This window comes from Lupinus angustifolius, chromosome LG14 (genome assembly GCF_001865875.1).
Source record: "Lupinus angustifolius cultivar Tanjil chromosome LG14, LupAngTanjil_v1.0, whole genome shotgun sequence".
Classification (NCBI taxonomy): Eukaryota; Viridiplantae; Streptophyta; class Magnoliopsida; order Fabales; family Fabaceae; genus Lupinus; species Lupinus angustifolius.
This window is the reverse complement of record NC_032022.1, coordinates 3507482-3523499: the sequence shown is the minus strand read 5'-3', so window position 1 is coordinate 3523499 and position 16018 is coordinate 3507482. Positions and strand designations below refer to the sequence as shown.

General features: G+C 31.0%; 1 protein-coding gene across 1 annotated transcript; it reads left to right on the top strand.

The window, feature by feature from the left end:
- On the top strand, positions 4987 to 9355 carry LOC109326073 (double-stranded RNA-binding protein 4-like). Its single transcript, XM_019558725.1, has 6 exons — positions 4987 to 5387; positions 6743 to 7005; positions 7770 to 7980; positions 8073 to 8240; positions 8642 to 8732; positions 9137 to 9355. The coding sequence occupies exons 1-6, from the start codon at positions 5114 to 5116 to the stop codon at positions 9195 to 9197; spliced, it is 1068 nt and encodes a 355-aa protein (XP_019414270.1). The 5' UTR covers positions 4987 to 5113; the 3' UTR covers positions 9198 to 9355.

Sequence of the window (16018 nt, the reverse complement as noted above, 5' to 3'; positions counted from 1 at the left end):
CTTGGGGAGTTTTTTTTATAGTTCTATGTTTGTCTTACAAATATTTTTATACGCAAATGTTAATATGTTAGTATTTTATAGTGCGATTCAAACCTTCAACCTATTTATCACTCTGCTCTCTAAGTCTTCCACCCTTACCATTTGACCACCTTATATGTATTCAAAAGTTGAGATTATTTAATATGAAATGGGTTTTATGCATCAAATCTTAAGATCGGGATGTGTCTAGACATGACATATCTTCTACCATAAGATAGTTTTTTAACTACTGATATAAGATAGTATTATGCAAATAATTAATCATTCTATAGAATAGGTGTTAATTTCCTACTTACCTTAAGTCTCAAGGAACTATGGTTTTTCTTCTTCATTCTTCTCTTTGTCTTTCAGTTTTATTTAGCTATTCTGCGTTTGGGCCTCCTATATCTTTTGGCCTCTTTATTTCTTTTGTTTTCTGTTTGGGTTTGTTTCTCTTCAGCTCAGTTTCTCTTTTCTTGTTAGAAGGTTTCTATTTATAGCTGATAGGTTAGTTTAGTTAGTTATCATTTTTTACTAATTCAATTCATCTTCTTTCTCAAGCATATGCTTTGTTATTTTCGGTTGCAAGATTGAATAAAGAACATATTATGTTTTTCTTCTTCTTTTCCGCAATGTGTTTTCTCTAAGATGGTATCAGAGCATTCAATGCTCTGAGTCCTCTTCCCAAACTCTCCTCTCCTTTTTCTCCTCGACAGATCCTCACATCAATGGTCACACAAAGTTACCCTATTGACCAAAGCAATAATCCATATTATCTTCACCCAACCGAGAGCCCCGTACAAATCCTTGTAACACCTCTTTTGAATGGAAACAACTACCACTTTTGGACTCGAGCTATGAAGCTTTCATTGGATTTTAAGAACAAGTTAAGATTCATCACTGGAACATTGAAGCAGTCACCGCCAGATGACCCTCAATCTACACGATTTATGGAAGAGAAATCATAGTTCCTTGAGACTTAAGGTAAGTAGGAAATTAAAATAGGATTATAATGTTAAAAGAAAAGGCAATATTGTGCTAATCTTGTTCTTGTGCCTAATCTTAATTAAGCGAAGATGTAGAAGTTAAAAAAAATACCACGTCTTGTTTTCTATGTTCCTGCTATGATTATGGGTTAATGCCACAACCGCCTATGATTAGAACTTACATGTTAAAGTATATCAATTTAGACTTTAATGGTTGAAGTGATAAATACTATTACAATGATATTTATGCCCGAGGAAAAAATATATACATAGAGATTGTATGAGTTTATATATTGCATCATTTATCATTCATGTTTAATAATTAAAAATAGTAATACAAGTGAATAATAAATGATATATAAATTAAGTATATTTTTATATTTCATGATGTATAAATATTATACTTAAAACAATTAATCTTTCATGCACATCATAAAAATATGAAATTAAAGATCAATAAATTTACATTAAATTAGGCTATATTTATGTGCACATTACTCTCTAATATTATATATATATATATATATATATATATAATAAATATTCAGAATTGTAATAAAATTATACAAATCATTCTTTCATTTTTACACCTATAAAAATCACTAATTCTTATACATACATATTATATTAATCACCTCTGCATGTGAAATGAGTGAGATATTTTAAAGAAAAAATGATGGTAAATGTAAGAGTAAATTACACTGACACCCCTGAATTTTAGTGAAATTACACAAATCACCCATCATTTTCTTACACAAACACCATAACTTTTATACTTTCATTATATTAATCACTCCTACATTAGAAATAAGTGTAATCTTTTAAATAAAAGATGTGATAAATGCAATTAAATTAAACAAAACATTGTATATTGTGGAGACAAGTCCAAATAATATACAAATCAATGTATATTTATTATTTTTTATTACAAAATGCATCAACAATTCTAAAAAAACATTGTTTAAATCACTCTTATACTATATCGTAACGAACCAAAAATAATAATGAGATATTGACTCATATATTATTTAGATTTCTCTCTACAATATATCATTTTTTGTTTAATTTAATTGTATTTATCACATTTTTTATTTAAAATATTACATTTATTTCTCATGCATGAAAGTATAAAAATTAAGAGTTTTGTGTAGGTGTAAAAAAGTGAAGGATAGTTTGCATAATTTCGCTAAAACTCAGGAGGTGTCAGTGTAATTTATTGTAAATGTAATTAAGTTAAACAAAATTTGATATATTTGACACAAATCTAAATAGTATACGAGTCAAATTTTTTTATTTTATTTTTGGTTCATTAAAAATGCCTCAATAATTCTAAGGAGATATTGTTTAAATCACTCTTATATTATATTGTAATGAACAAAAAATAATGTAAATGTAATGGCTCTTATAATGTTTATATTTTTATTTAGTTTAATTATATTTATTATTCCTTTTTGTTCAAAAAATTACATTTATTTTTCATACATATACATAAGTATTCAGTATAATGTATCCATAAAAATTAGGAATTTTTATAAATATAAAAAATGAAATGGTGATTTATATAATTTCACTACAACACCGCGGGACAATGTAATTTATCTAAAATATTAAAGTTAACACGATAAAAAATGTGTGTATATCTATATAATAAATATTAAAGTTAACACGACACAAAAATGGGAATAACTGTGGCAGTTTCTAATTCGTTTGCTGAAAGTTATAAAATGCAACAAATTAATTTTCTAGTAGTTGCATTAAACGTCAAAACGATATTTGCCGCAATTGAATTTGTAGCAGCATTTCACTTAACACTGGAGAGACTATTGGTATCTACTAAATTTAGTCCTGCTATTCATAAAATGTCACTAAATACAACCATTTATGAAAATAAAAATCAACTTCTGACATTCTTTAGGTGCCATTAAAATGAATGTCATTAGTTTAATTAATAGTTTTTCGGTCATTTATAATTGCCACTAAAATGAATTTCAGATAATTTAGACTTCACATGCTATCTTTCATTTAGATTTATATTTAAATTAATAATATAAAATTTAACTAATAATTCAAACTTCACATTTGAGACCTATACAGTTTCATAATTAGAAAATATCTCATATAATGAAGATTACTTCTAAAAGTTACAATTATATTAAACGATAATTAATGTCAATAATCCAAATATTTGTGTTGAAACATACACAATATACTTCATTACTTAAGCAAAAGCCTACAAAACTTTATTTCTCCCTTATTTCTCTCTTCTCCATAAAGCACATACACTTTCAAAAAACTTTATTATTTAGATATTGATAAATCATCTGACCTCACCTACTAACTATTAGTGATAAGTCCCCCATCATGTATGTTGCTGAATGATTTGAACTGGTATTCACACATAGGAGGTTACATCCTATAGGCATGGTCACTTACTTTATATGAATATGATTGTACAAAACATTAAAATTATGCATCTTTATTTGAATAAACTTTAGTTGTTATCGTAAGTTTGTAACTCTACATGTTTTCATAATTTATACATATGTTAAAGGGATGATATTCACTTATTCTAAGAGTAAGTGAAAAAAGATTACTCCAGATCTTAGCCATTCATTGTTAAGAAATTCAATCGTTTAAATATACTTACTAATTTAAACCATTGAATTTTTTAAGCATGAATGACTAGAATGTGAAGATAGTTTTTTTACTTACTCCGAGAATAAGTGAATCTCTTCCCTTTATAAAACGTGAGATTAAAATGATTGAAAAAATAATCAATTATTGTTATAAGATAGTAATCATAATCATAATCAATTATTGTTATAATTTAAATTTACAAATGTATACAAATATATTTTAACATCTACTTACTCTTAAAGAGTAAATGAAAAAACTTACTTCACATCCTAGTCATTCATCATTAGAAAATATAACAGTTTGAATGAGTAAATAAATCTCATCCATTGAATTTCTTAAGAATAAATAACTAAAATGTGAGTAAAATTTTCCTACTTACTCTTGAAATGAAATAAGTACATCCCTCACTTTTATAAAAGATAGTGTGGTTTTAGTCTAGGAGATGAGATTGTTTTGTTGGAACCATTAATATCCTACATTATTGGCAATGGATATTCAAGCCAGGTAGGGTTGTGCCCGTGTAGTGGCCATTGTAAATTTGTATGAAAACATACATATACATAAATACATCATTTTTAGAAATAAATAAATCTTTGTTTTCATGGAGATATCTGAATAATTATCTAGGATTAAAATTTAATTTATTATTGTTAATATTTTATTGATTATTTCGAGGTAGGTACGTTTTCAAAGATATTCTTCTAACTAGATATAAGTTATGACTTTGGATGGTCATTGGTTGGACACGTGGTGATATTTGGTGGTGGAGATCGAAACAAAATAGCCTGAAGACTATATCTTATAAATGAAATAATAAGAAAAAGAAAAAAAATTCTGTGAAAGTGGGTAGCAACAGGTCTTATTTATTAAAAAATTCATTAAAGTGTGCACCCAAACCCCTGTTTGGGCGACAAACTCTCCTTTAACAAGAAAAATAAACTCAAAAACTTATTTTTAGTGATTAAAAAAACACAATTAAAATAAAATTTAATATACAAATAAAAAATATAAATAAATTGTTGATAATTTTAATATTCGTACATAAAAATTTAAACACAATCAATATATTATTTACCATTAGTTTATATTACTTATATTTAAAAATTAATAATAATAAAATATAAATAATTGATGATTACTTAAAAAAAGCTAATATAATGGGTCTTCATACATCTTTTGATCATACTATTAAACTATTACCTTAAATATTATAAAATACCTAATTTACATAGTGAAAACTTTATTGAAAACCCAAAAAAATGAATAAAAAATTGGAGACAAAACCTAATTTCCAAACAAAAAACCAGGCAAGCAATTTACCGTATAGTCCAAGCCCTCATTCCTGTACTTAACCCTCATTCTTCACCATAAGGTCCATTTACCAAATAGTCCACCAAGCCTCTTCTATTAAACCCTTCTCTGCGTTCACTTTCACTTGCGTCATCACAAACACAAAACCTTTGAAGACAGAAATGGATTCAGCAACAAACACCAGTCCTAAGATCACCAACATTGATGGTTCCACCAAAAACATTTCTGAAACTGACACTACTGTCCCCACCAGAGATTTCCTTCAAATATATCTTGCTCAAGAAGATGTGCCATCTTCTTCATCTCATCCTACACCACAACCACAACCTCACCCTCAACCTCAACTTGATCCTACTTCTGTTGCCGAGGTTCAGCATTCTCAGTCATCAACTGAACCATCTTCTGTTGTTGCTGCTACTACTACTACTACTCCTCGTGAGTGCTTTCGTGTTTTAATTGTTTGTTTAAAAAATATGAAAGGTGTCATTTTTACTCACTGAAAATAATATTTGTTCACTGTTTTGGTTGTTTGCTACAAAATTGAAGAGAAAATGAAGTGTGATTTTTACTGAGAAAAGATTGAAATTTGTATTGTCCCCATCTTAGGTTTTGGGATTTTGAGAATTTTACAATTGTATGTGAAGTGACTAAAAAGTTTCTACCTTTGTGTGAAAAGAACGTGATTCTGTTACTGGCTTGAAAGTTGGTGTGAATGAATCTGCTAATAACATCCCCAATTTACAATTTCTTATGGATATTATCTTTTTCCCTTAAAAACTGGTATTTTGTAACTGAGATTCATGAAATTGGCCATTTGGAACTATATAGCTTCATGTACTGTTGATATTGGACAATGCCAGAATCTGTGACTGATTCATGTATTGTTGTTGTTATAATTGCTGTTATGTATTGCTAATGATCAATATCCTCTTTCATTAAGCATTGTTTAGTTGAACTTAGTGATGATTTAAAATTGAATCAACCTTTAAATGGTGGTTTGCTTCAGTTTCTGAAACTTGTCATTGGTGACATACATTTTGAAATGGTTGGTTCAAGGTTGAGCCTTGAACTGAACTATATTGAATTACTGGGCATTTCTAATTCACGAATATAGCCTGTCTTTTCTCAGCAGTATTTTCCTTTGGACCCTAATTGTTTACCTCATCATCTCTTTATTGATTCTCTTATGAAACTGATTGAACACAATTTTGATATCGTCTTTGTGTGGTTCAATTTTGTGAGATTTAACTCTGTTATGGCGTCCAACTTCGATCACCTCTAGAATATGTAATACTCTTATCTTGATTATTAATTAGGAACATGTCTTTAATATGATATATTTTAGTATTTTTGTCTATTTATAGTGTAGGCTATAAATTAGTTATATATTTTCTCCTTAGCTGTAGCGGTTGTCCTGCTAGCCACTATAGTGGTTTTGGGGTTGGCTGCTTGCTCTGCTACGTGCAATTGACTACCTAGCCGCATATATGTGGGTTATTCAATCAATAGAAACAAAGTTTGACTTGTGAATGTTCCTTTTAGTAGGGATTCTGTTATGGTTGTATGAGCTGGTGTTTATCTTTTTGGAGCGTGTCTTCAACGTGTGAAGCCCCACATATTTTAGACTTTTACCACATTATGTGAATCTTAAATGCTCAATAGACTAGTGTCGTATGGCCTACATGTGTTGAATGTTGTTATATGTTCATTTTCTCTTTTTACTATGTATCTAAATTGACTTATTACGTTATGTATACAAGATCTCTTATATGGTAGAATGTTTTTACCAGAGATGCCTGAACACACGTTGTACAAAAACCGCTTGCAAGAATTCACCCAAAAGTCGAGTATTCCACTTCCAATGTACCAAACAGTCAATGAGGGTACTCAACATGTTCCAAGGTTTAGGTCTACTGTGTGGGTAGATGGTAAAAGTTACACCAACCAAGTGTCCTTCCTTAATCGAAAAGCTGCTGAACAAGATGCAGCTAGACTTGCTTTGGAGAAGCTACCTATAGTAATCAAAGATGAAGCCAGCCCTCTTGTTTTGGAGGTTTGTTGTAACATTGTTTTTAATATCTAATTTTATAGTCCGTTTACTACGTTCAAGCCAAAAGAAATTAAATATTCATGATACCATACTACATGTGTTGTACAATGTTTAATCTTGATCATTTGTCGAGTTCTATTTGATTCAAATTGCCATGCTTGTTAATCATTCAGATCTGTTTGATTCAAATATTGTTATCAGCTTACTTGGAACCAAATGTTCTTTTCATAGATAACATATAATATTAGTTACGGTAATCAAAGATGAAGTCAGCCCTCTTGTTTTGGATGTTTGTTGTAACATGGTTTTTAATATCTAATTTTAAAATCTGTTTATTTTGTTTGAGCCAAAAGAAATTAAATATTCACGGTACATTGCTACATGTGTTGTACAATGTTTAATCTTGATCATTTGTCGAGCTGTTGATTTTTGACACTTTATCTAAAAGAAGCATCATTATGAAAATTAAATTTTGTTTCTGATGGAAAAATTCTTATTTTTTCTTTTTGAAGTTTTGGAGTGCATCTGTATCATATGAAATAGTTGTATTCCTATAAATACAGGCTTGTTAAATGAGACGTAATTGAGTGCATCCTGACTTATTTGGTGTAATAAAAATCTGATTTCTGACTTACATAAATCACATCATTGTGAATAATGATTCATATTTTCTGTCATAGTGGGGTTAAGGTTTTTGTTGTTGTTGTTGTATATTATTATTTAATTACATAATCCTTGAATTGTTTCTCCTTGTGATCATCTTCCAGAATACTATGTTTTCCAAGTCTATCATGAATGAGTATGCTACTAAGCTGAATGTAGCAATGCCTACTTACAGCACTGCTCAGATCATTGGGATACTTCCGGTTTTTGTATCTACTTTAGTTTTCAATGGTACAAAGTACATTGGCGATGCTTCTAGAAACAAAAAAGAGGCTGAGCAGCTAGCAGCTCGTCGTGCTATTCTTTCAATTCTAGGTATCTGATGTATTTGATTGTATATGCTTTATTACATATTTGTAGAATTTTTATTTACCCCCGATGACTAATTAAGTAAACATATGAAATAGATGATCCTGGCTCAGAAGCATTATTTGAGATTGTAAAGTCAAAGTCTAGAATTACCGCTACAATGAAGCCAATCACATCACAAGTTATTGATGCTACTAATCTATCTGCCACATTATCAAATAGTGGACATGCCTCTCATTCGCTGGACCTTAACATAAGAGTTGCAGGTATAGTAACGGTCAATAAGAATGAAACCAAAAATTGAACCTGCTTTGCCTTATGAAATTCACCTAGTTTGTGATGCTCAAACACAGGGATTTAAATTGTGATTGTAGTTACTATGATTGCGGTTATAACGGCTGTTGCTATGTAGCATTGTGGTGTGAAGTATTTTGTTATTTAAATTCGATGCGGCCTGATACGGTTGCACTGCGGACTGATACATCTGCATCATCGTGATTCAGTGTCATATCATAACTGCAGTGTGATATTGTTGTGACGATTACTACAACCATAATACTGCAATCGCATCATGTGATATGATCCACAATTTGAATCACCGCTCAAACATATAAAATTCTTTCAAGTTTGAAGCCCTTTAAGTTTCCAAATGTGTCTTTCCCTTCAGGTTCAGAACAGGCTATTGGTGAAGCCCCAAATTCAAGAAAACGACGCAAGAACAAAAAGAAGGCTAATAAGAAGGCACGGTTGGAAGCTCCGTAAGTTTCTTCATATCTCATTTTTGTTCTGATTTTAATGTGCCATTTGCTACATTTCTGTGCAACCGTTTTTTTATACTTGTTTGTGTAACTTCGGCTTTAACAATAATCCGTCCATAAATTTCAAACTTGGCATTCCTCAGCCTCACTATCTTGATAGATCTAAATTTCTTTGTCTTGGTCAATTCCCATGTGGTCCACATGCAATGAATTTTAAGTAAAGGATAATGCATAATAACAAATTTCTTTCTGCATATTTCTCATACTTCACAACTTTTCATCCATGTTTTACATGAGCTTATGTATATATTACTACTATCTCCGCTGAAAAGAAATTTGTATTTATATTTTATAGGGAAGGGGTGAGTGCTTATTAGTGGGATGTTCTATTGTACAATTTGCAGGTTACCAGTTGCTGACGCATTTCCTGCAAATGAAATGCCTCCTTGTTCAGTGGCGCAGTGATGTAATGTGAAAATGTATGATCAAACATCAGAGTTTTAATTGTTGTGTAAAATCCAAATAATGTAATCTTGGTATGTTCCATTCTATTCATTCTATCTCTTCTATTCAATCAGATGTAAGGTGAACCTCGATGCAATGTTAAAGTTGTTGTTTAGGGACCACAATATGTCGAAATCGAATATTGGAAATAATTTCTGCTTCTTGGGACAGACTGCATATCTACTATCCCAAAATCTTATTAGGTGGGAGCCTCCTCCTATTTAAACAGGAAGAGGAGGGTGGCAAGCTAAGGGTACTAACCTGAAACAATGATCATGATAAGAAAACATTAAAATATATAAAAGTGGCAGATAACAATCTAAAATTTTCTAACCATTGGACTAGGAGCCCAGTCTACCATCCTTTATCAACGGCCTTGAAGCAGTACCACAATCTAATGCTTGTTGATAGTGTGGTGACCAACTTTTTAGTTTCAATTTACAAATTATGAGATAATATGTTAAGATTATAACCTGTTTATGTTTGGGTACTTTAATTGAAAACTGAATATAAATTGATATGTTTTGTGTGAATAAGGTAGAAATATTATTTTTTTACATAGAAAAATATATGAGGTTATTTGTTTATGTTAGGATTATTTTAATTATTTTTTACACTATTTTTTAAATACAATTTTTTTAATATTTATCATCCTATATATTGTTACTATAATTTTTTTAATTTTTAATATTGTATAACAAAAGCTAAAAATATATATTAAAATAAAATACAATATAAAAATCAATATTAATATTATAAAATAATATGATATATAAATAAATAGAAGTTGCTAAACTTAAATTATGGAGAGTCATGGAATTTGGTAGAAGAGGAAAAAGGAGGATGGAGATAATGTTATGATGGGATAAAATGAGAAGTAGAAAATATGAAAAAAATAAGCTAACAAAAAATAAACCAACTTATGATTTCGATGCTTCTACTTTTAGCTTATTTTTAAAAGAAAAATTGAATTTATAATTTCATTTAATTATCAAAAATATATATAGTTTACCTTTAAAGTTTATTTTTCAAAAAATAATACAAAATCTCAAAATTTTAAGTTTTACCAAACATGCATTTAAATATTTCAACTTCACGTGTTCTTAGCTGCATCTAAAGGGTTAAGCCTATTCACTTGCAGGGTTTTCAATAACTCCAACTAAATTAGATTAGTTATTTAACTCAAAAAAATTGATATATGAATCAATATTTTGAATTTAAGCTAAAAATTTTGAGCTTGTTAAATAACAAATTAGATTTAGATAAAATATAGTTTGACTTGTTCAATTGATAAACTAATTTGATTATATATACATATATATAATAAGTGTGTGTGGAATTACTCACTTGAGAATGATCTCTTATTGTGAGAAATTTTAACACTTAATATGAATTACTAGATCTTGATTGAATAATTAAGATTAAAAAATACATGCAGATGACTATCATGTGATGAATAACTAACTTTAATTATAGTCATTATGATTGTTTGTAAGACCCAAATCTATTATTATCGTAATTTTTATATGAGAACTATTTTCACTTGAGTAACTCCTGTCTTATATATATATATAGAATGTGTTATCAATGAAAATTTGTAATAGTGTCAGTATATTCCAAGAGTATGTTTCGAAATTATCATTACCATTACAGAGTTTATAGTAATCTATATATGATATTCTAGTATATTTAAATCATCACATATTCATGAAATTCATTTAAAAACGCTAATGGATATAATAGGAAAAAAAAGAACTAAACATATCACCCAATGAAAATATTTTTAGGATAAATAATATTTCAGGATGAAATAGACTTAAAATAATACATAAATAAAAAAGTGAAAGGTTTTCCTAGGAATACTAAAAATATTTGCAATCATTTTTAGAATTAGTAAATCAGACAAGAAACTATATTTCAAAACTCAACAATAAAAAAGGAAATAATATTTTCTAAAGTAGTTCAAGTACTACTAGACCCAAAGTAGAAGCTCAAGACAACAACAACCAACCCATACTAGTTTTAATACTATAGAGTAATGCAATTATCTTATACTATTATTAAGAAAATTAAATAGTCCCAACCTTCCAACACTGCATATTTGAGATGAGATCTAGAGTTCAATAGCTAATATAATAAAATCCAAACTAATATAATGGTTTTACTATCAAAAACTAAGAAGTTAACATGTCAACTATTATTGGAATATCTATAACATAGATGTCTAGTACGTGAAGAAAGAGAAAATATCATACACTAAGAACAATGAAATAATGATCTGAAAAGGTGATTAATTGCCTAAAAATGTAAGGCTTAATTATCAACTTTAACTATAAACGTGTAGAATAAGAAAACAAGATGTGACATCACTGTCACAGCTCAACGATGTAAGCTAACTATAGTTGAGAAAATCAATACTATGTTTGAAAAATAAATTTGGGAAAACCTCTTCTTTCCCGATATAAAGATGTGTCACTGTCATTGTAAAATACAAATATTAATCTAAGTTCAAAATCCTTTATAATAATGTTTTTGAGGGTTTTGTTTTGCTATTTGTTTTCTTAGCTTTTCATATTTTTATTTCGTATTCACCATCAACTAAATGGTGATTACAACTACGGTATAATTAATTAAAACATTTTTGAAGATTTAAAGGAATAGTTAGATCTACATTTGAATATGATAATTTTTCAATTGAATTTAACTAGTTAACAAACTTTATGCCATAAAATTTATGAATAGAATATATACTTGTCATAAACCTGTCAAGTTATACATATGATAGAAAACAATGAATGTTGTGTTGTAATCGACCCAAGGGAGAAGGTCTATGCAACACCTTATTGGATATACACTAGAAAAGACATTTACATGAAAAAGATAGAGTTCCATATAAATATTTTATTAAAAGTAAACTTTGTATTAGAGTTTAGATATTAAAAATAACATTTCCATTCAAATTACTTTTTTAAGTCTAATTTTTTGCATGTGCAACGATCCATCACAAGAAAAAAATAAACTAAAAATATAAAAATTGGACTTCTATATTGTACCAAAATTTTTTTACACCACCACCACTAGGGATGACAATATGGGTCAGTCCGGCCCAACCCCCAAAATATGGGTTGATCCGGCTTGACTTTTATTGTTAAAAGAGTTCAAAATGTAAGTCCAACTCATATTTGATAGGGCTGACAGGCCGAGTGGTTGACTCATTTTGTTTTCTTTTCAAAACACACATTTATAATCAACTCAATAACAGTTTCAAAAATAAATAATGATTACGCCTCATAAATATCTTTTAAAACAAAAAATCACAAACCAAAGTCCACAATCTTACAATAACATACCGTCTTAGTTTAAAACTTGTAAGTTCTAAACAACCAGACAATATAGTCTTAAACTTTTAGACTCCTAGTTCATAATAAAACTTCTAACTCTTAAGTTTTAAACATTAGATGTTATGTTAGGAGAAGATATCTCCACTTTTCTATTACTACCACCATCAACGTCTTTCAAAACTTTTTATTTTTCATCATCTTTATTATATAACTTACTTTATGTAATCTTCTTCTTCATCATCAAATCTTCTTCTTCAGCAAAAAGGAAGTAACTTACTTTATGTAATATCTCAAAAGTTTTTGCACTCTTTGGAATCTATCTCTTGATAGCATTACCAACAATAGAAGAAAGCCAAGATGGCCATCCTGCTGCAACATGTTCTTGTTCAATAGCCTTTGGAACCCTTCCAAAACTAGGATGATTAATAAAAACCAAGTCAAGTTTCTCTATTTTATTCACTCCTCTTTATCAACATACAATTCCATTGAACTATTGGCTTTCTTTTTAACTAAAGAAACTTTCACATCACTAATTTGGATATCTAATAACTTATCTTTCACTCTAACAGTTACAACCCTTTTCTTAGAATTTAATCCCAAAGAGTTCACATCAAAGGGGCTTATGTTATTAGATGATGATAATTTATTTGTCATACCTTCCTTAGTCTCTTCTACAGTTGAATTCTTGGAATAAATGCAACCATGTTGTAGAAACAAAAACTAACACTTCAAATATGCAATATCCTTCAACAACTAAGATTACTATTCACCATAAAAAATCTTCAATAGGCCCCAACTAAGTAGAATCTCTTATACATGTTATGTTTCTTTAATGTTGACCCGTCGGACTATGTTATACCAGCCCAACTCTTCATGGTCCATTTAAAAACGAGCTTTTAAGTCGAGTTGAATATGAGTTTTTGGACTAAAATTCCTAATCCAGTTTGCTAAAAAATCCAATCGAAACAGGTTGGCCCGTCGAGCCAAACTTATATTGTCATCCTTAACCACCACAAAAAAGTAACAACTACTATGGTGAATGGATAAGGATTCTACTTTTGTGCAATATGATTAGCTTGAGCATGTGATTCTTCTTCTTTCTCTCATCACATTCCTTATAAGGTTGCATAACCCCTCTACCATATCCTCCACCGTACCCCTCTTTTCCTTTTCATTTTCTCAGCCTCTTAAATCAAACTCAAGATCTTTCTTCTTTTCTCATCTCACTTCAATGGAGACTCCTCATTCTCCTTCTTCACCATCTTCTTCCTCTTCATATGAGAGGGACCCCATTTTCAAATATGACCAGGTCAGGATGCCATTAGCGATACACCATGTGTTTTAGTTTCTCCAGTCCGATGAGCCATAGATGACGGTACAGGCTGCCTGTGACATCCGGCGTCTCACCAAGACATCTCACCGGTGCGGTCGACAATTCGCCGAGGCTTTTGGCCCACTTGTTTCCATGCACCGAGTCGACTCTTATAACAAAAGTTTAGTTGAAGTATATAATCTTCTCATTCATTTTGACCCTTAATGATCACATATTTATACAAGCAAAGAACCTTTCAAGAAGCTTACTAACCGAATTAACAACCTTGCTTGTAAGGCAAGTAACATAACTAACTTATAGAATATTAGCCTAACCTAACTAGAATTGATTCAATACTGATATTTAAGATTATAATTTGGGAATTAGGAAGGGATTAGCCCAATGGGCTACATGATTTGTCAAGGAGAGCTTGAGTGAATTGTGTATGGGATGTTTTGCCTTGGTGTTCTGTTTTGTGGCCTTGATGATGGCCTTGGGCGTGGCCTTGTTCTTGGCTAGCCCAATGGGCTTGATGGTTTATCGAGGGAGCTTGTGTGGCTTGTGTGGAGCCTTGTGTTGAGCCAAATTTGTTGCTCTGCCCTTGGCCTTTGTGGCTCTGCCTGTGGCCTGATTGGCCCTGGCCGTGGCCTGATTGGCCCTGGCCTTTGCTGCTTTGTTCTTGGTCTGTCTGACTTGGTCCTGATGCATTCCTTCGGTCAGCTAGCTTGATGTGGTCTGGTCTACTGGTTTGCTTGGGCAATAAGTCATCTTTATCCTTCAATACCCCCCGCAAACTGGAGAGTAGATGTTGATTACTCCTAGTTTGTGCATTAAGAAGTTGAAGGGTGAAGGATCTAGAGGTTTGGTCAAGATGTCTGCAATTTGTTGAGTTGTTGAGATAGGTAGTAAGTGGAAGAGTTTAGATTGAAGACGTTCACGAACTACATGACAATCAATGTCAATATGCTTGGTCCTCGCATGGAAGACAGAGTTTGCTGCTATGTGCCTTGCTGAATCATTATCACAATATAGTAAGGCTGGCTTGATGAAAGGAATTCTGAAGTTGAGGAGCAGATATGTGAGCCATTGGATTTCACATGAAGTTGATGCAAGAGCACGATACTCTGCTTCTGAGGATGAGCGTGCCACAACTGTTTGTTTCTTGGATTTCTATGAGACTAGGGAGTTACCAAGGAAGACACATGTGCCACTTATAGATTTTCGAGAGTCAATACATGCTGCCCAATCTGAATCACTGAAAGCTTTGAGTTGTAGGGGAGATGTAGATGAGTAGAAGAGTCCTTGTCTTGTATTGCCTTTTGATGTATTTGAGTACTCTTGTTAGTGCTTGATAATGTTGGCATGTTGGTTTTGCCATAAATTGGCTTAATTGTTGTATTGCATAGCTCAAATCTGGTCTAGTGTTGGTTAGGTAGATGAGCCTCCCAACTAGTCTTCTGTAGGCAGCAGGGTCTGTGTATGGTGTTGAGTCATCTTGATGCAGTTTGGTGGTCTTGATGATAGGTGTTGGTGCTGGTTTGCAGGCTAAGAATCCTGTATCAGACAGTAGGTCCAAAGCATACTTCCTTTGGCATAGAACAATACCTGCATTTGACCTTGAAACTTCCAATCCAAGAAAATACTTTATAATACCAAGATCTTTAATTATAAATTGTGTGTGCAAACAGTTTTTAACAAGTTGTATTTCATTATGGTTGTTGCCAGCCAAGACTAGGTCATCAACATATATTAATAAAGTTGTAAAGTGCATATGAGAAGCCTTAGTAAATAGGGAATGGTCATGATGGGACTGTGTGTATCCCAAAGAGGTAAGGGTCTTAGTTAGCCTATGAAACCATTCTCTGCCTGCTTGTTTTAGTCCATATAAGGACTTGTGTAATTTGCACACTTTATTCTGGTGTTTGCATATTACCCCCTTTGGTATCTCCATGTATACATCCTCTCTTAGATCACCATGGAGAAAAGCATTGTTGACATCTAACTGATGGACAATCCAATGCTGTGATGCTGCTATAGCAAGTAGGAGTCTAACCGTGGTCAGTTTGACCACTGGTGCAAAGGTTGCTAGGTAGTCTATACCTTCAGTTTGGTTATAACCTTTGGCCACT